This window comes from Archocentrus centrarchus, chromosome 17 (assembly GCF_007364275.1).
Source record: "Archocentrus centrarchus isolate MPI-CPG fArcCen1 chromosome 17, fArcCen1, whole genome shotgun sequence".
In the NCBI taxonomy this organism is placed as follows: domain Eukaryota; kingdom Metazoa; phylum Chordata; class Actinopteri; order Cichliformes; family Cichlidae; genus Archocentrus; species Archocentrus centrarchus.
The window spans coordinates 7,883,218-7,900,435 of record NC_044362.1 but is presented as its reverse complement, the minus strand read 5'-3'; the positions used below and the strand labels follow the sequence as shown (position 1 = coordinate 7,900,435).

Here is a 17,218-nt window from a genome sequence, read left to right as displayed (position 1 = left end):
TACCTCTTATCTGGTTACCAGCTGTCCCATTAGTATCCTTGTGCTGTAGGTCCCATATCTCATCTTGCAGCTCAATGATTTTTATAACTGAAACAAACAAGCATGCAATGAATGGAAGGTGGAGTTTGGTTGTGTCATTTAGTGGCATATTCCTTAAGGAAAATGTGTGTCACTGCAGCCAAGTCACAAAAATGTCTCCAACATGATGATGATTCTGCAAATGTTAGCTTCTCTTTGTGCACAGAAGATCTTTTTAGTGTCCGCAAATTTATCAAAAAAAATTGGTATGTATGTGAGGCATGAAATGTTGGAAATATTTACTTTAAGAGTTCTGATAGTTCTTGCTTTATAAGCAGGTAATATCCAACTATTTCTCTTATGACATGAACACACATACACACAAACACTTTCAAGATACATGCACATATGTGGTCTAACATCCTTCAGAACATATCGTATATACTAAGTTTTAACTGTCAGAGTTAAAAACTCTTGGTCACTTGTTGAAATGTTAACTGACATGTTGCTGTAGCTGGTGACCAAGCTAAAAATATATTAGGCTACACCCATTAAGATTATTTGTTCTTAATTACTAATCTGCACTGATATGCAGATGGAACATGGAGATTGGGTAGTGAAAGCTAACTGGTTTGTAGTCCTTTTCTAGACTGAGTAGTGACCTATCCAGTTGAACCAGACTTTTTTTGCATGCAGGTAAACTGCCCATGAGAAAATTGTACAGTGCACAGAGAAGGAAATCCTGGCCCCCAAATTTTGTCCATTGTCCCCAATGGTTTAGTGTTGTAATGGGTTGTCAGATTGCTTCAGATTAATCACAGAGTATCACAGAGCTCTCACTTGTTCTCGGGTTGGCAATGAGATGCTTTATTTCTGCAATTTTAGCATTCAGGTCGTCTTGCATCTCCTCCAGTTCCCTTTGCAGGCCTGTGGGGAGAAAGAGACAGTTTTACAACATAATTTCACATCTGTTTCCAGGAAGTGTGCTGACTATGACCATTGTTATTGACCTGAGATGATTTCTGGATCTTCTGCCTTTGAGATCTTCTCCCTCAAAGCCCTCTGTTCAGCATGCAAGTTGATCACATTCAGGACTGACAGAGACAAACATGAGCAGATATGAGTGCATAGTTTAGTTCAGAAATAAGGTGAGAAAGTGAGCAAAAAAAGAGAGAGAGAGACTTTAACTGCACTGCACTCACTGAGAGCTGTTTCAGCATCTTTAGTCTTGTTCAGTTCTACAATCTTCTTTTCAAGCTCAGTCTTCAGCTCTGACAAAAAGAATCACTCAGATCAGAAGTGAAGCTCAGACGCTTTGAGGCGAAGACAGATTTACAACTTACGGTCTCGTTGCTCCTCCAGTCCAGAGCATTCTTCTGTCTTTAACTGCAGTTTTCTCTCCAGCTCTGATGAATGAAAGGAGAAAACCAAGTTGCCAGAATTTTGCACCAAAGTCTTAATTTTTTTCTGAATAAATTCATCATAACTAACTCATCTGTGAGTTTGTCCTCAATAATAGCATATTTCCTGTTTTTTTTTTTGCTACTTTGTGACTTCAGCGACTTTTGGAGACAGTCGCTGTGTTTTTTTTTGTACATAAATCTCCCGTACCATGTCCCTTCACTCGCTTCGGCACCCAGGGGGACTTCTAGTGACTTTTCTATACAGCCTCCAGCAAGATTTCTTACAGAAATGTTAAGAAGGGGAAACAACTAGCTTGTCTTTAAAAGTAACAACAGTATTTCTGAAGCTTGTTATTTAATGGTTTGCATAATTTGTTAAATTTAACACAAAAGCATGTCTCACTATTTTTGCTCACGTTCAACAATGAGTCTAAATTGTATGTACCCAGCATCGAGTTAGAAAATAGAAATAGTACAGCACCTAACCAAAAGACAAAATCAGGCTAGCTGTTGCCTCTGATTTCCTGCTGTGTGCTAAGCTAAGCTAAGCTAAGCTAATGATATATTGCATTATACTATGAGAGTTAAATAGAGCTTTATATCCAACCCTCAGCAAACATGCAAATAAATATTGGTGCCAAAATGTGAAACTACTTTTTTGACAGCCTGCAGTATACAATACAAACCTTTATTTGCAGCTTCAAACTTTTTAGTCTCTCTTTCTTGTGTTTTTAGTTTTTTCTCCAGCTCTGAGAAAGAAAGCAGAAATTAAACTTCTTTTTTTTTTTTTTTTAGCTCAAGCAGAAAGGGGATAACAAGTGTCACAGGTCTTCACAGTATATATAAGAGCTACTCTAACATGAAGTATTAAAACTGTTGGAGGACTGCAAAGACCCAAACCTTTGATTATTTTGTCAGATGCTTTGGATCTCTCTGTCTCAGCCTGTTTCAGTTTGGCCCTCAGATCTGCAATCTCCATCACTGGCAGAGACAAAAACACAACCAGAATGTTATTTTGTGTTAAACGAAGACCAACAACATGACACCAAATCATAAATACAATGATATTCATACCGTTTTTAAAATTCTCTGAATCTGCACTCTCAAGTTGACTTTCAACGTCTTCCAGTTGACGTTCTTTCAAACTGAGTCTCCTTTGAAGCTCTGAAAACCAGTTTGAGATCAATGAACACAACCATCAGATCAGAATATAAGTTACTTCATGTGATATAAATGTCAAAGTTTGTTCTGTACCTGCAAGACTCTTAATATGATTCTCCTTGAGGGTTGATAATACACCCTCCAGTTGTTCCTTTTCTGTTTCAAGCTCCAAAATCAGAGCACCTAAAAAAAAATAAAAAACCCAAAAAGCTACTTTAAATAATCTGATGCTATTTGATAATTCACTCCTTTGTTCTGAGTGAACCAGAGCAAAACACACAGATTAGCAATCCTTATACCCTTTGTATCCAAAGTGGCTGACTTTTCTTTTATCAGCTTGTTGATGAAGTCCAGTTTATCCTCCAGATCTTCAAAAAACAGGCAGAAGTGATGTTTTAGGTCCCAAAAATATATTCTAACTTATTGTTATCACATTAGAGGAGAGCCTGCTGCACCCCACCTTTAATTTTTGCTGCTTGTGTCTGATTTTTCTGCTCTTGCTGCTTCCTCAGTCTGGCTATTTCATCTCGCTGATTCAAGATCTGAAATGCTACAAAAAGAGAGGTTGATTTGTAATCTGTGAATTCACGGCAAACAAGAAGACAGTGAGCAGTGAATGAAGTGTTTGATTCTGACTGTAACTCACTCAGCTTAGTATTTTCATTCTCTTCATCTTGAATTCCTCTGATCAAATTATTGAGCTTGTCTTGAAATGCTGGAGACAAAAGATGAACGACTTTTTCCCTTTGAATGCATGTATTATATTACAGAAACATAAGTGATCCTATTATTGCGTCACAATTGTATGCAGGTAAGATATTTCTGTCACTCACCTGCAATCTTGGCGAAATCTGTGTCATTTTGTGCCACACTGACGAGTTTCTCTATCTCTGTTTGTAAGGCAATAATCTGCAGAACTGAAAGAAAGTTGGATCACTGATAAGTATTTATACCAATGTTAATGATCTGGATTCTTTCAGCAGGTTATTAATCAGTTTGCACTCACGTCTTCGTGGTTGAGTACTTCTGTTTTTCAGCTCTTTTTTTAGTTCTTCCAGCTCCTTATTCTTTTCATCTATAGCTTTTTGGAGCTCTGCAGATCAGACAAACCATTTTTTAAAATTCATCTATCAATGTATTTACTTATTTGCCTTCTATTAAAGCTGCACAGTAGCCCTTTTAGGTACACTATTCAATGTACTGTGCCCCAGTAGCATTGCTTACTTGACTTGAATTGGCAATGAAACCTACTCACCATCAACCTTGGATCTGGACACAGAGTTTGATTGTTGTGTTTTTAGTTGCTCCAGTTCCTGATTCAGTGTAGAAATTTTAAGAGCTGAAAGAATCAGACTAAGATCAGTGTTCAGAGTTATCTTCAAAATGTGCACAACATCAGTACATGTGCCCTATGTAAGACTCTCATTAAATATGATTAATCTATCTTTATTAGATAGATTAACAGGCTTTTAAGGTGGCAGTAATTAAACCTCTACTTAAAAAGCCATCACTGACCCAGCTGTCTTAGCTAATTATAGGCCAATCTCCAACCTTCCTTTTCTCTCAAAGATTCTTGAAAGAGTAGTTCTAAAACAGCTAACTGATCATCTGCAGGGGAACGGTTTATTTGAAGAGTTTCAGTCAGGTTTCAGATTTCATCACAGTACAGAAACAGCATTAGTGAAGGTTACAAATGATCTTCTTACAGCCTCTGACAGCGGACTCATCTCTGTTCTTGTCCTGCTGGACCTCAGCGCAGCTTTCACTACTGTTGACCATAACATTTTATTACAGAGAGCATGCCATAGGTATTAAAGGTACTATGCTGCAGTGGTTTGAATTATATTTAGCTAATAGACTCCAATTTGTTCATGTAAATGGGGAGTCTTCTTCATACACCAAGATTAATTATAGAATTCCACAGGGTTCTGTGCTGGGTCCAATTCTATATACACTATACATGCTTCCCCTAGGCAGAATTATTAGAAGGCATAATACAAATTTTTATTGTTATGCAGCTAATACTCAGCTTTATCTATCCATGAAGCCAGACAACACACATCAATTAGTTAAACTACAGGAATGTCATAAGACATAAAGGTCTGGATGACCTCTAATTTCCTGCTTCTAAATTAAGATAAAAGGGAAGTTATTATACTTGGCCCCCCAAATCTTAAAAAACACAGTGTCTACTCAGACACTTACTCTGGATGGTATTATTTTGGGCTCCAGTAACAGTGATGAGTCATTTTTGACCAGGATATGTCCTTTAATGCACATAAAAATAAATCTGTTGGACCGCTTTTTTGCATTTGTGCAGTATTTCTAAAATTAGAAACATCCTGTCTCAGACTGATGCTGAAAAGCTAATTCGTGCATTTATTATTTCTAGGCTGGACTATTGTAATTCATTATTATCAGGCTACCCTAAAAGCTCCCTGAAAAGCCTTCAGCTGATCCAAAATGCTGCACTGAGTACTGACAGGGACTAGAAAGAGAGAGCAGATTTCTCCCATTTGGCTTCTCTTCATTGGCTCCCTGTTGAATCTAGAATTGAATTTAAAATCCTTCTTCTCACATACAAGGTCTTGAATAATCAGGCCTCGTCTTTCTTAAAGACCTTTTAGTACCATATCACCCCAATAGAGCACTACGCTTACATACTGGCTTATTTGTGGTTCCTAGGATACTTAAGAGTCTAAACAGCTCCAGTTTGGATTAGGGAGACAGAAACCCTCTCGATTTTTAAGATTATACTTAAAACTTACCTTTTTGATCAAGCTTATAGTTAGGGCTGGATCAGGTGACCCTGAATCAGCCCTTAGTTACGCTACAATCAGCCTGGGCTGCTGGGGGGTTCCTATGATGCACTGAGTATTTCTCTTTCATTCACCTCTTTTTACTCTGTTTATACACTACTCTGCATTTAATCATTAATTATTAATCTCTTCCACAGCATGTCTTTTGTCGGTCGTGATTGCGATAGATGGCTGCACCCCCCGAGCCTAGTTCTGCCGGAAGTTTCTTCCTGTTAAAAGGGAGTTTTACCTTCCTACTGTTGCCGAGTGCTTGCTTATAGTGGGTTGTTTTGATTGTTGGGTTTTCTCTGAAATTATTGTAGGGTCTTTACCCACAATATAAAGTGACTTGAGGTGACTGTTTGCTGTGAATAGGTGCTATATAAATAAAATTGAATTGATTTAGACAATTATGATCCATATGAGCAGTTTAGTGAATACCAGCTATGACTGAGACAGAAATATCAATACAGTCATATACTGTATCACTTTCCCTTTGTTTTATAATATCAATGCACTGGAGCATTGGACTGCACTGGAGCCAAGTAGCAGTATTCTTATAAATGTATACATGTGTACCCTGTTATCTAATTCCTCTCTCAGAGTGACTCCCTTATGGAAAAGATAGTAGGCACATCAGGTGAATAATTTCTAGTATTGACACATTATTAAAACCTAATCTTTCTTCTGAGCAGTTATGCTCCTATAACATCTTATATCTTATAAAAGCATTTTTTGTATTACACAACAATAACATCTAACTTATATCCACAAATGCCGAATGATGTACAATATACTACAACACCATCACTCTGCCAGCAAATGACCTAGCAACAGGCTAAAATTCTGCACCTGCAGCACCTTGTGAAAATATCCTATTATTTTGTATGTCTACCAAAAACCAAACTATGGGTTAAAATGAGCAGTTGATAGAGCTGATAGATAAGAGGTTTAGCACTCACCAAGTGAAGTAACGGAGTTCGATTTGGACTGCAGCTCTGTGATTTTGTTGGTCAGGTTTTGCTGCAGAGCTGCACAGAGACATTTATTGTAACAGTTGATCAGATGAAACAGTTTTCTATCTTAACCAAGAGCAGTAAGTCAACAAAGATTACACTCACTTGTAATTGTTTGCTCATCAACAGAACAGTTGTCTTCTGTCTCGTTCAGTTTTAGCCGCAGTCCTAAGAGAAAGATTATGTTACTAAGAAACAGTCTGGGCTAATAATGCTATGAAACTTGTAGTTTATCCACATTTTACAGAGACTTGATAGCAGTTTAAATACTGTTGTATTTACAATGTGAAAAGCAGTTTGTTTTCTTTCTTTTTTTAATCATACTTTGTGTAGTTAACTCATGAAACTACAGAATATTTAGGTCCATAAATTAAAAGAAAAATATTAGATAGCTGGTAGCTCATTGCCCAGACCAGAACCTTTTCTGCAATTTTACACATTTGGGCATGACTCTTTGGGCACTTTGACTCTTTTGGGCTTAAGTCAAAATGCTGTTATAATAAAGTCAGAGTTTGTGAAGTTTGATGTGTCTAGCTTGAACAGTATGTACCTAGTATGTACTGTATGTACCAGTATTAGCAGCAGGTCAAAGAGAAAGATTATATTATAGGATAGTTCTGCTGTAGTTTTTTTCCCCATGTGAAGTAACTAGGAGCAAGTAAAACTATTAATTTAAAGTTTCTCCAGTACTTTCAAGCACCTTAAAATCAACTTAATCCCTCTTGTTGCAGAGACTTAAACATGCCAGGAATGAACTTACTTTCGATCTCCTCCTGATCACGAGAGTGCTCCTCCTCTTTACTCTTCAGCTGAGTTCTGAGATCTAACAAAATGTAAAGTATGCTTCAGATGAAGAAGGAATCTGATCTGATTTTTGCTTTCAAAGATCTAAAGAATACTCACTAGAAATTGTAGCAGAAGCTGTCGTTTCAAGGTTTTCGAGTACGGTTTGCAGGTCAATGATGTCCAAAACTGAGGAACACAGAAAGAAAGAATGAAATAGGAACCTTTTCCCTGATAATCTCTGCAGACAGCATGTTCTGTCTTTACATACTCAGTTTGGCATTTTCTTTGTCCTTCACTTTCAGATCGGTGACTTGTTTCTCCAGCTCTGCTTTCGTGGCTGCGAGTTCATTTTTGAGCTCTGCGATTGTTTTAAAGATGTTGAAACAGATTTAGTCACGCACAGGAGATCATAGTACACTTAGTTTTCACTATTCTGACTAATCTGTCCTACATCTGACTCGTCCATTTGTCACACTCTTAGGAAAAGGTCAGATGGAGAGACTTACCACTTAGCTTACTGGTTTGTAGCGTCTCATGTTTTGACAGCAGTTTCTGCAGGTGCTTCACGTGACTCTGCAGATTCATGATTTTCAGCGCTAAAGCACAAAAAGTCCAAAAGGTAGTTTGCTGTAAGAAAGACTGTAATAGAATCCCAAATACACTCAGTGCAGGAAAATGAGAGATTACTTCATGAGAGGGATGAAGGAAAAGAAAGAAAGCTCAACCTATAAGTGAACCTTCATGCTCACAGTTACTTCATACTCACTCAGTTTTGTGTTTTCTTGATCTCTGCTGTCTATTTGACTGCTGAATCTGTCCATTCTGTTTTGCAGCTCTACGAAAAAGTAAATTGTCTTTAACACTGATACCATTTAGTCATCTACTGTAACTCCATGTCACTCTAAATCAGCATGTTAAATCTAAAATACCTCTTATCTGGTTACCAGCTGTCCCATTAGTATCCTTGTTCTGTAGGTCCCATATCTCATCTTGCAGCTCAATGATTTTTATAACTGAAACAAACAAGCATGCAATGAATGGAAGGTGGAGTTTGCTCATGTGGGATTCGGGAGAAAGACTTGTGATTTGTTGCTATATAAATAAAACTTAACTGAATTAAATTGAACTGAATTGAACTGAATATTCCTATACGGAAATGTGTGTCACTGCAACCAAGTCACAAAAATGTAACAAAACCTCATTCTTTCTTCCAACTTGATGCAAACTGCGACTTGGAGAGGAGTGACTGGGAGGAAAGGCCTGCCTGATCTGAACTCGTCTGGTGTGTTGTTATTGGACTGTGCAAATCAGTTTGCCCAAAGTGAACACCATGAGGTCCATAAATGCACATGGTACCAGAACGCCCTAGGCCACAGGTCAATGATCGATTTTATAATAGTAACATCAGATCTGCGGCCATATGTTCTGCATGCTTGGGTGAAGAGAGGAGCTGAGCTGCCAACTCACTGGTGGTGAGTTAGATCAGGTGGCGAGGGAGGACGCTGGACAGGGAGGCTGAGGACACTGAGTCCAAATGGACCATGTTCCACATCTCCATTGTTAAGGCAGCTGACAGGTACCAGGAGCCCAAACGAAATGCGGCTTGGGCGGTGGCCAAAGCAAAATCTTGGGTGTCTATGCCAGGGTGCTGGAAAGGAGAGTCCGTCTGCTAGTCAGTCCTCGGATCCAACAGGGACAATAGGGTTTTCATCCTGGTCACAGAACGCTGGGAAGCTCAACCACATCCTGTGTGGGGTGATGTTGGAGTCTGGGGGTGTCTGGCTGGTTGTTGCGGGGTATTCAGTCCCTCTAAAACCCACATGAAATGAGTCTGTATTGTCGGCAATAAGTTGGCAATAAGTGTGGGTGTTGGACTTTGTCAGGGCTGCCCTTTGTCACTGATTCTGGTCATAATTTTTATGGACAGAATTTCTATGTGTAAGTGTTGGAAGTGTGAACCAGCTGGTATGAGAATTAACCCCTCTAAAGCATACTTTACATTTGTCTGAGGCCATAGTCCTCAGCTCCCTGAGTGGAGTGCCCACTCCGGCTTAGGGATAAGTTGCTGCCCCCGGGTGGAGGAGTTCAAGTATCTTGGGGTCTTGTTCACAAGTGACAGAAGAGAGTGGGACATCGACACAGACTGGGGCTGTGTCTGCAGTGATGCAGAGGCTGCACCGGTCTGTTGTGGTAACGTGGAAGCTGACTGTGAAAGCGAAGCTGTCGATTTATCAGTCAATCTACGTCTTCACCCTCACCTTTGGTCATGAGCTTTGCGGAGTGACTGAAAGAACAAGATTGTGGATACAAGTGACAGAAATTAGATTTCTCTGAAGGGTGGCTGGCCTCTCCCTTAGAAATAGGGTGAGGAGCACAGCCATTCAGAAGGGGCTCAAAGTAGAGCAACTACTTCTCCACGTCGAAAGGAGCCAGATGAGGTGGTTTGGACATCAGACTAGGATGCCTCCAAGGCGCCTCTCGAGTGAGGCGTTCTGGGCATATTCTAACAGGGGGAGGCCCTGGTGCAGACCCAGGACACGCTGGAAAGATCATATCTCTCAGCTGGCCTGGGAATGCTTCAGTGCCCCCCCCCCCCCCCCCCCCGGATGAGCTGGAGGAGGTGGGTGGGGAGAGAGAGGTCTAGGCTTCTCTGCATAGGCTGCTGCCCCCATGACCTGGTCCTGGATAAGCAAAAGAAGATGGATGGATGGATGGATGGATGGATGGATGGATGGATGGATGGATGGATGGATGGATGGATGGATGGGGTCTGATCACTTCTCTTATGAAAGTGTAAACAGTTCCTGTTGATCAGGGAGTATCACAGAGCTCTTACTTGTTCTCGGGTTGGCAATGAGATGCTTTATTTGTGCAATTTTAGCATTCAGGTCGTCTTGCTTCTCCTCCAGTTCCCTTTGCAGGCCTGTGGGGAGACAGAGACAGTTTTACAACATAATTTCACATCTGTTTCCAGGAAGTGTGCTGACTATGACCATTGTTATTCACCTAAGATGATTTCTGGATCTTCTGCCTTTGAGATCTTCTCCTTCAAAGCCCTCTGTTCAGCATGCAAGTTGATCACATTCAGGACTGACAGAAACAAACATGAGCAGATATGAGTGCATAGTTTAGTTCAGAAATAAGGTGAGAAAGTGAGCAAAAAAAGAGAGAGAGACTTTAACTGCACTGCACTCACTGAGAGCTGTTTCAGCATCTTTAGTCTTGTTCAGTTCTACAATCTTCTTTTCAAGCTCAGTCTTCAGCTCTGACAAAAAGAATCACTCAGATCAGAAGTGAAGCTCAGACGCTTTGAGGCGAAGACAGATTTACAACTTACGGTCTCGTTGCTCCTCCAGTCCAGAGCATTCTTCTGGCTTTAACTGCAGTTTTCTCTCCAGCTCTGATGAATGAAAGGAGAAAAACAAGTTAACAAAATTGTATCTGCACACCAAACTCTTAGTTATGATGAATTTATTCAGAAAAAAATCAACTCACCTGCGACTTTGTCCTTAATAATAGCATATTCCCTGTTTTTGTTTTGAAGATAGATCTGGAGGACTGATTTAAAACAAAAGGACTGGATTGAAACACTATAACACAAATAAGCAACACAAACACTCCTCCAAGAGCCAGATTATGATCCAAGAATATTGCTCTTCTTGCCACTTTGCTTGAAATGATTCAGTGATCATAGGACATACTTACGACTTAACGTTAAAGAAGATGTTGCATTATCATCATGGTTTTCTTTTTCAATTCTTTTGAGACTTTTGTAGAGATCAGTGGTAGCCAGAACTGAGGAGAAGCATACAGATGAACTGTATAGAATGATGTTTTAGGCTTTTTCACAACAATCAAAGTCGATCCATTGTTGATTCTGGACTTACTTAATTTGGCATTAGAAGGATTCTTCGCTTTCAGCTCATTGATATATTTTTGCAGCTCGGTCGTCTTGAATGTTAACTCCTCAATTAGGTCTTCCTTTTTGAGCAGCATGTTTGGAGCTGAAAGTAATACATATGTCAGTATACTATAGTAACATTATTAGTCTAGTTTATACTAGCATGAATTCAGTGACGTGCAGTCAGGGGAGGCAGGTGAGGCACGGCCTCACCTGTCATCGTGGAAATATAAAATTAAAAAATAAATTAAATGGTTATATTCATTCAGTGATTTGTATTTTAAAGTTCTTTTCCATTTAACTACACCATTTTTAGATTAGTTTTTTCAAAATCGCTGAATTTTCGCATTTGCCGGTCAAATACTAAGAGACGAACGGTGAGGCACCAGCCCCGCGAGCCGCACCACGGATTGCGCAATCCGTGGTGCGGCTCAGTATAGTCATTGCCAATGACTACTAACTGTGCTGGCATGCTATGCAGTGAGACCGGATTACTTTCCGGTCTCACTGCACTTTTACTATATGAACTAAATTTCCATATTTTAGCTGGTGTATATAATGCACAGTTTATTTTTTGTTTTTTTCATTAACAACTGTATGTGTGTGTAATGCATTCTTGTGTTGAGCGATCATGAAACTGCTGCGAAGAGACTCTAGGTGAGGCACGCAGTTCTCGTGCCTCATGGTAGGGGGCGCTGGTGATCCCAGGGACTCTACGACTCCTCGGCGGCAAGCTACCATAAACAGTTAGCAAGGCCAGTTAGTTTTTCCTGTTGCTTGGCCTTATGTTCAACATGGAAGATTACATAACTCAACTGAAAGAATTTTCTAAACTGGACTTTCAATCGAAGCAGAAGATAATAATTAAAGGAAGACCAACACCGGAGCTAAAAGGTTTGCTTCAGACTATGTTAATGTTAAACAAAACAACTGTTGCCAATCAAATGGTGAATAAGCTATATGTTTGTAAATCTGATGTGATGACGTCAGTGCCTCACCAGTCACGACCCTCACCGCACGTCACTGCATGAATTCTTGTTGACGGTACTTACAGGTTGAATTGTAGGTTTTTTCCAGCAGTAGCTTCAGGTGTTCTAACTGACTCTGTAGAGTCACTATTTTCAGTACTGAAAAAAAAAAAAGGTCAAAAATGTAGTTGACTGCAAAAGATACTGTATTGAGACTGCAGGGAATTTCTCACAAAACTCACTCAGTTTTGTGTTTTCACCGGCTCTGTTGTTTATTTCATCGATAAAGCCGTCTAGTCTGTCCTGCAACTCTGAGGAAAAGTAAATGATGAATTTAGGTTACGTTTTGCCATTTGTCTGGACTTGTGGAATATTAAAGTATTATTAAAGTAATATTAAAGACTAACCTTCTTCTTGATTGCTTCTGGTTCCACTGGCTGCTTTGTTCCGAAGGTTCCATAATTCATTTTGCAGTTCAATGATCTTTGAAACTAAAACAAAGAAACAGGCAGAAAATGAGTCTTACTGGAGTTTTTTGTGGCCATAGTTTACATCTGATTTGAGTCAGATTTAAGCATGAAAGCCATGATATGTGACAGTCTAGCTTTCATTCAGTTTCATCTGTGTTCAATTTGTGTTACTTTAATAGCTCAACAGCTAAAAGCACAACGAGCCACTCTGAGAACTTTTGGCTGTCATTTTCTAGAAAGGACGAAAAATGTGGTTTTGGTGGTTTTGTTTGAGACCAGAAGCATCACCACAAAGTAGCCATGCACACTCAGCTATTTCACCCTAAATGAGATTACAGTTTAAGAAACCTAACTCTGCTGGCTACTAGAAAGAAAGCAGATTTACAGCTCAAACCTGGATACTATCTAACTACATCGATGTCCCTCTTTTTGTATACACTCTGTATCCACAGCCCACATTTGTGAGCCTCTGCTGTATGTCAGATTGGGTTTAGTTTAAAAACAATGATTAGATCTCAAACAATAATTCTAGTTATCACAAAGTAAAGTCAAGAAGCTCACTTGTTCCTGGGCTGGAAGTCAGACTCTCTATGTGTGCAATACTGGAGTTCAGTTCTTCTTGCCTTTTCTCCAGTTGTCTCTGTAGCTCTGTTGGACAGGAATAGGGGTTATTATGATAGGTTAAAAATACTGGAGAAACTTCTAAGTTTGTCCAAGGAAAATGCGGTGATATAATTTCACTTATTTCCTGACCAAATTGTCTCAAGAAGTAAATAAAGCTCAAAAATGCTTTAAAAAAATGTCCTATTAATTAGCAGAATAAAACACAAAGGTAAAGTATTTGCTCTGTGACTGGTGTCCCCTCACCGGAAGTCAAGTCTTGGTCTTCTGAGAGAGCGACCTGTTCCTTCAAAGCCTTCAGCTCATCATGCAGCTTTATCAGTTTCAGAACTGGACCAGAAAACCAAAGAAACATCACTACACAAGACTACGAATTCAGAGCAATGGGATAAGAAGCTGAGCGGGAGGCACCATTGAGCACTGAGTACTACAAGGTTACTCACTGAGAGCTGCTTGGATGTCCTCAGTTCTGTTCAGTTCAGCAATCTTCTGGTCAAAGTCAGTCTTCATCTCTGAAAGAAACGAGACACATAATTTAAATCAGAACTGAAACTCAAGCAGGAATCATCAGAGGTTTTAGCTGAAGTCCAATTCAAAGCTTACGCTCATATCTTTCCACAGATTTGGAGCCCATTTCAGTCAACAGTTTCAGTTTCCTCTGCAGCTCTTTTGTAGAAAAGAAGGAAATCAGGTTATTGATGCTCTTATCTGACTCATTGCTGAGAACAAACAATGACTACTCACCTGTTATTTTGGCCAGAGCTTTGGCGTATTCTTGCTCTTTGGCTTCAGTCACAGCTGCAGATTTAAAACATCAAATTGTAGGGTCACACATTTAATGTCAAGGAATAAGACGGTGTCTTCCCTTGCTGTTTATTTTTATTAACTATTCTCTGCTCCTCAGAGAATAAATGATTTTAAAATTCTTTGAGATGTTCTTCTGTCAAAATTTAACAATAGATATAGTAAAGGTGGCCTTACTGGTGGGTTGACCTGTCAGGTGCTGCTCTTTCAGCTCTTCCATTATGCTGATGATTTGTATGACTGCTCAAAGAAAAAAAATACATATCATCTCGTGTTTTGAACCTTAACAGAAAGACTCAAAAGTATGAGTGGATTTATGTGTTGAGGGCAGAGATCATTCCATTTCTCCTTTATACTTACTCAGCTGTGCCTTTGCATACTCTGTTGCTTCCAGTTGCCTCTGTATTACATCTTGCCTTTGCTTCTCTTGGTCCAAGATAGTACGAAGCTCTGAGATAAACAAACAAGTATTTATGTTTCTGCCTACAATTAGTGGATTATAATTTTGTAGTCCCGAATAAGACAAGCACATATGTGACTTAACTTCATAAATGTAAGGAATTAAAGTTTCAGAGTTGTTCACCTTGAATTTGGGAATTAGTGATGGTTTGGGGGTTATTTATCAGCTGTTCATAATGTTGCACCTCGTTCTGCAGTCCCATAATTTCCGAGGCTGCAGGAAGAATCAAGAGGGTGTCAGGTTAATGGTGTGATAACTACACAAAGAACCTGCTTGCTGTTGAGCTGCTCGCTTACTTAGTGTCTTGTTGTTCTTATCCTCTTTCAACTGTAAAATCTTCTCCATGAGGAGATCAAGCTTTTGTTTCAATTGCCTCCTGGCATCTGAATAAAGAAAATAAAATAAAAATGTGCTGTTCCACAATGGAGAGACAGGATCTACACAAAGATGAGACACAAAGTTTAACAGCTCACCCTCGCCAATGGTTTTGGATTTCTCAATACGTTCACTGATCATCCTTTTCAACTCTGCAATCTTACTGCGCACAAAAATCAGCTCCAGCACTGGACAACCAACAGAGAATGAGTGTCCGGAAGTGTTTAAAGACAAGCCGTTATCATTATTGCTTACTAAAGAAATGCAGTGCTGTTTAGAAATATTTGCTTACAGCTGGCGAAGTTGGTATCTCCTTTGTCTTGTAGCTGAATGATCTTCCTGGTGAGCTGATGTTGAACTGATGGAAATTAGCAGAAGAAAAGGTGAATGATGACACAGAATTATAATAAAGGTTTAATATAATAAAGAAAAGAAAAGAAAAGAAAAATGTCTCCAAACAGTGTGACTTTCCAAGTAAACTACACCACCGCACCAAAGACTGTGGTGAACTTTATTTATTTTATTTATTTATTTATTTTTTTAAATAGGGCGATTGGAGTGCAACATTGAATTGAAATAAGGCCACTTCCAAAGTGAGAAAAACTGCAGTTCCGCTAATGACCACTTGAGGGTGACTCCAAAAGTGAATCAATCCCCATAGACTCCCACATTAAAGTGCCCACACTGATGCCACCTTGGCTGCTCCCTTATTTCCAAAGGGGTTGCCATCAGATGGATCCGCATGTTTGATTTAGTATATTCTAGGTACCAGACAAACCTTTATCTCAGCTTGGAACAGGTACTAGAAATGCTCAAGCTTTTAACCTCCTAAGACTGAGTTTATATCCTGCCCTGGTCTCAGAGGATCTTTTGTGTATAAGGCATATGCATTATATATCACAGTGCCACCCACTAAAGTATCCACATTACAGCACTAATGCACTAATGCAGAAAGCATCATGAAGTTTAAAAAAGATCAGCCAACTTAGCCACCAAGTAATGCTGCTAAATGCTCCAGTAGTTATACTGAGCTGTGTAATTAATTTTGCTAAAGTGTACTGCCTGAATTGTGGACAAGCAGTTTTCACATGTTAACAGATGTTTTTCTAATCAAACAGCCTGAAGTTTACCTTGAATCTCATCAACTGAAGGCTGAGAACCTGTTTTTTCTCCTCTTGATTTGGCCTCTTGTAAATCCCAGATCTGATTCTGCAGTGAGATTATCTGAAGAACTGAAGAAACACAAAAAAGGCAATCAATGAACCACTTCCTTCTGCTTATATATGCCTCTGCACAATAGCATATGTTTCTGTTGACCTGCTCCACACTTGTAATTTAAAAATACACTTACTGAGAGTTCCACTCGAAAAGCTCTCCTTAGCTTCCGCTATCTTAGCTTTTTGTTCAGTCGTTTTCTCTTCCAGCTGTCTCTGCATTTCTGTCAGAGACATGAGGCAGCTTAATTCACGCTAAACTGAAGATTTTGTCAGCAGGTGAAGAGCAAAGCGATAAAAGAGCTCACCTCTGATTTCAGCGGCGGTTTTGCTGGAATTAGCAGCAAGTTTGAGCTTCTGCTCTAAAGTGCTCACCTCCCTGGTGAGTGTCATTATGTTAAAAACTGAAATAAACAGACAAAAAAAAATTCTTTACATAAAAGCAAAACTTTGCGTTGTCATATGATTTAAAAAAAAAAAAAACAAAGAAACAAGAAATTGTGACATGTGGTAAAGTTTCTCATCAAAACTAACAAGAGGTTTTAATCCATTCTCAGAAAAACTCACTGAGAAGTGTATCAGGATCGAGCTTCTCCAGCATCTGGTTCAGTCTGAGCTGCAGGTGGGTTTGATACGCTGTCAAGAAATCACAGATGCATTTTAACTTTTGCTCGTGTAAATGGTCTCCTAGTGTTATACATATGTGTAAGGCAGCATATACGATGAAAAGCTCACTTCCGGCTACGGGTGATGCTGTTGACATGCACGTAGCAAGTTGCATTTTCAGCTGTCTGGCCTCACTCTTAAACCCAAGTGATTCTACAGCTGTCAGAGAGCATATAGGTTACTGCACATCAGAACAACAGAAACGCTCACTTAAACTCTTGGGTGGATGTATGCTCACCAAGTTGGTTGTAACGGTGAGTCATCTGCTGAAGTTGCCTTTGTGACTTTGCCAGAGATTCTTTCATACCTGTTAAGGAAATGTTAACAGTGACACATGTTATAGTAGTAAGATAAAGGAATGTGCGTGTCATAAAAATATGTAATTTTTTTTTTATATAAAACAATAACAAAGGGACTTTTTACTGTAACCACGTGACTGTTTTTCATTTCCAACTCCTTATTTTTTGGTCTTGGACTCTGCTAGAGTAGCTGTGCATGATTAACAGTTTAAAATGAAGTTTATCTTACTGAGCCTTAGTGCAGCCTCTCAGCTCTCC

The 17,218-nt window shown here is 39.3% G+C and overlaps 1 protein-coding gene across 1 annotated transcript in view; it reads right to left on the bottom strand.

Annotated features, from left to right (window-relative positions):
• Window positions 1–17,218, bottom strand: part of LOC115795685 (centromere-associated protein E) — a 33,340-nt gene that overhangs the window by 15,154 nt on the left and 968 nt on the right. The window contains exons 5-54 of the mRNA XM_030751707.1: window positions 16,900–16,968; window positions 16,731–16,820; window positions 16,563–16,631; window positions 16,304–16,399; window positions 16,133–16,219; window positions 15,912–16,013; window positions 15,074–15,139; window positions 14,880–14,969; window positions 14,703–14,789; window positions 14,530–14,619; window positions 14,307–14,396; window positions 14,124–14,186; window positions 13,887–13,940; window positions 13,746–13,808; window positions 13,586–13,654; window positions 13,389–13,472; window positions 13,083–13,169; window positions 12,459–12,542; window positions 12,294–12,362; window positions 12,136–12,210; window positions 11,070–11,186; window positions 10,888–10,977; window positions 10,678–10,740; window positions 10,520–10,582; window positions 10,379–10,447; window positions 10,189–10,272; window positions 10,019–10,105; window positions 8,112–8,195; window positions 7,949–8,017; window positions 7,689–7,778; window positions 7,451–7,540; window positions 7,300–7,368; window positions 7,157–7,219; window positions 6,502–6,564; window positions 6,343–6,411; window positions 3,838–3,921; window positions 3,589–3,675; window positions 3,416–3,499; window positions 3,229–3,297; window positions 3,043–3,132; window positions 2,882–2,950; window positions 2,676–2,765; window positions 2,496–2,585; window positions 2,322–2,402; window positions 2,108–2,170; window positions 1,362–1,424; window positions 1,221–1,289; window positions 1,029–1,112; window positions 859–945; window positions 4–87 (exon numbers count right to left, since the gene is read on the bottom strand). Coding sequence (XP_030607567.1) covers window positions 4–87; window positions 859–945; window positions 1,029–1,112; window positions 1,221–1,289; window positions 1,362–1,424; window positions 2,108–2,170; window positions 2,322–2,402; window positions 2,496–2,585; window positions 2,676–2,765; window positions 2,882–2,950; window positions 3,043–3,132; window positions 3,229–3,297; window positions 3,416–3,499; window positions 3,589–3,675; window positions 3,838–3,921; window positions 6,343–6,411; window positions 6,502–6,564; window positions 7,157–7,219; window positions 7,300–7,368; window positions 7,451–7,540; window positions 7,689–7,778; window positions 7,949–8,017; window positions 8,112–8,195; window positions 10,019–10,105; window positions 10,189–10,272; window positions 10,379–10,447; window positions 10,520–10,582; window positions 10,678–10,740; window positions 10,888–10,977; window positions 11,070–11,186; window positions 12,136–12,210; window positions 12,294–12,362; window positions 12,459–12,542; window positions 13,083–13,169; window positions 13,389–13,472; window positions 13,586–13,654; window positions 13,746–13,808; window positions 13,887–13,940; window positions 14,124–14,186; window positions 14,307–14,396; window positions 14,530–14,619; window positions 14,703–14,789; window positions 14,880–14,969; window positions 15,074–15,139; window positions 15,912–16,013; window positions 16,133–16,219; window positions 16,304–16,399; window positions 16,563–16,631; window positions 16,731–16,820; window positions 16,900–16,968 — 3,948 coding nt within the window. The remainder of the gene's footprint in view (window positions 1–3; window positions 88–858; window positions 946–1,028; window positions 1,113–1,220; window positions 1,290–1,361; window positions 1,425–2,107; window positions 2,171–2,321; window positions 2,403–2,495; window positions 2,586–2,675; window positions 2,766–2,881; window positions 2,951–3,042; window positions 3,133–3,228; window positions 3,298–3,415; window positions 3,500–3,588; window positions 3,676–3,837; window positions 3,922–6,342; window positions 6,412–6,501; window positions 6,565–7,156; window positions 7,220–7,299; window positions 7,369–7,450; window positions 7,541–7,688; window positions 7,779–7,948; window positions 8,018–8,111; window positions 8,196–10,018; window positions 10,106–10,188; window positions 10,273–10,378; window positions 10,448–10,519; window positions 10,583–10,677; window positions 10,741–10,887; window positions 10,978–11,069; window positions 11,187–12,135; window positions 12,211–12,293; window positions 12,363–12,458; window positions 12,543–13,082; window positions 13,170–13,388; window positions 13,473–13,585; window positions 13,655–13,745; window positions 13,809–13,886; window positions 13,941–14,123; window positions 14,187–14,306; window positions 14,397–14,529; window positions 14,620–14,702; window positions 14,790–14,879; window positions 14,970–15,073; window positions 15,140–15,911; window positions 16,014–16,132; window positions 16,220–16,303; window positions 16,400–16,562; window positions 16,632–16,730; window positions 16,821–16,899; window positions 16,969–17,218) is intronic.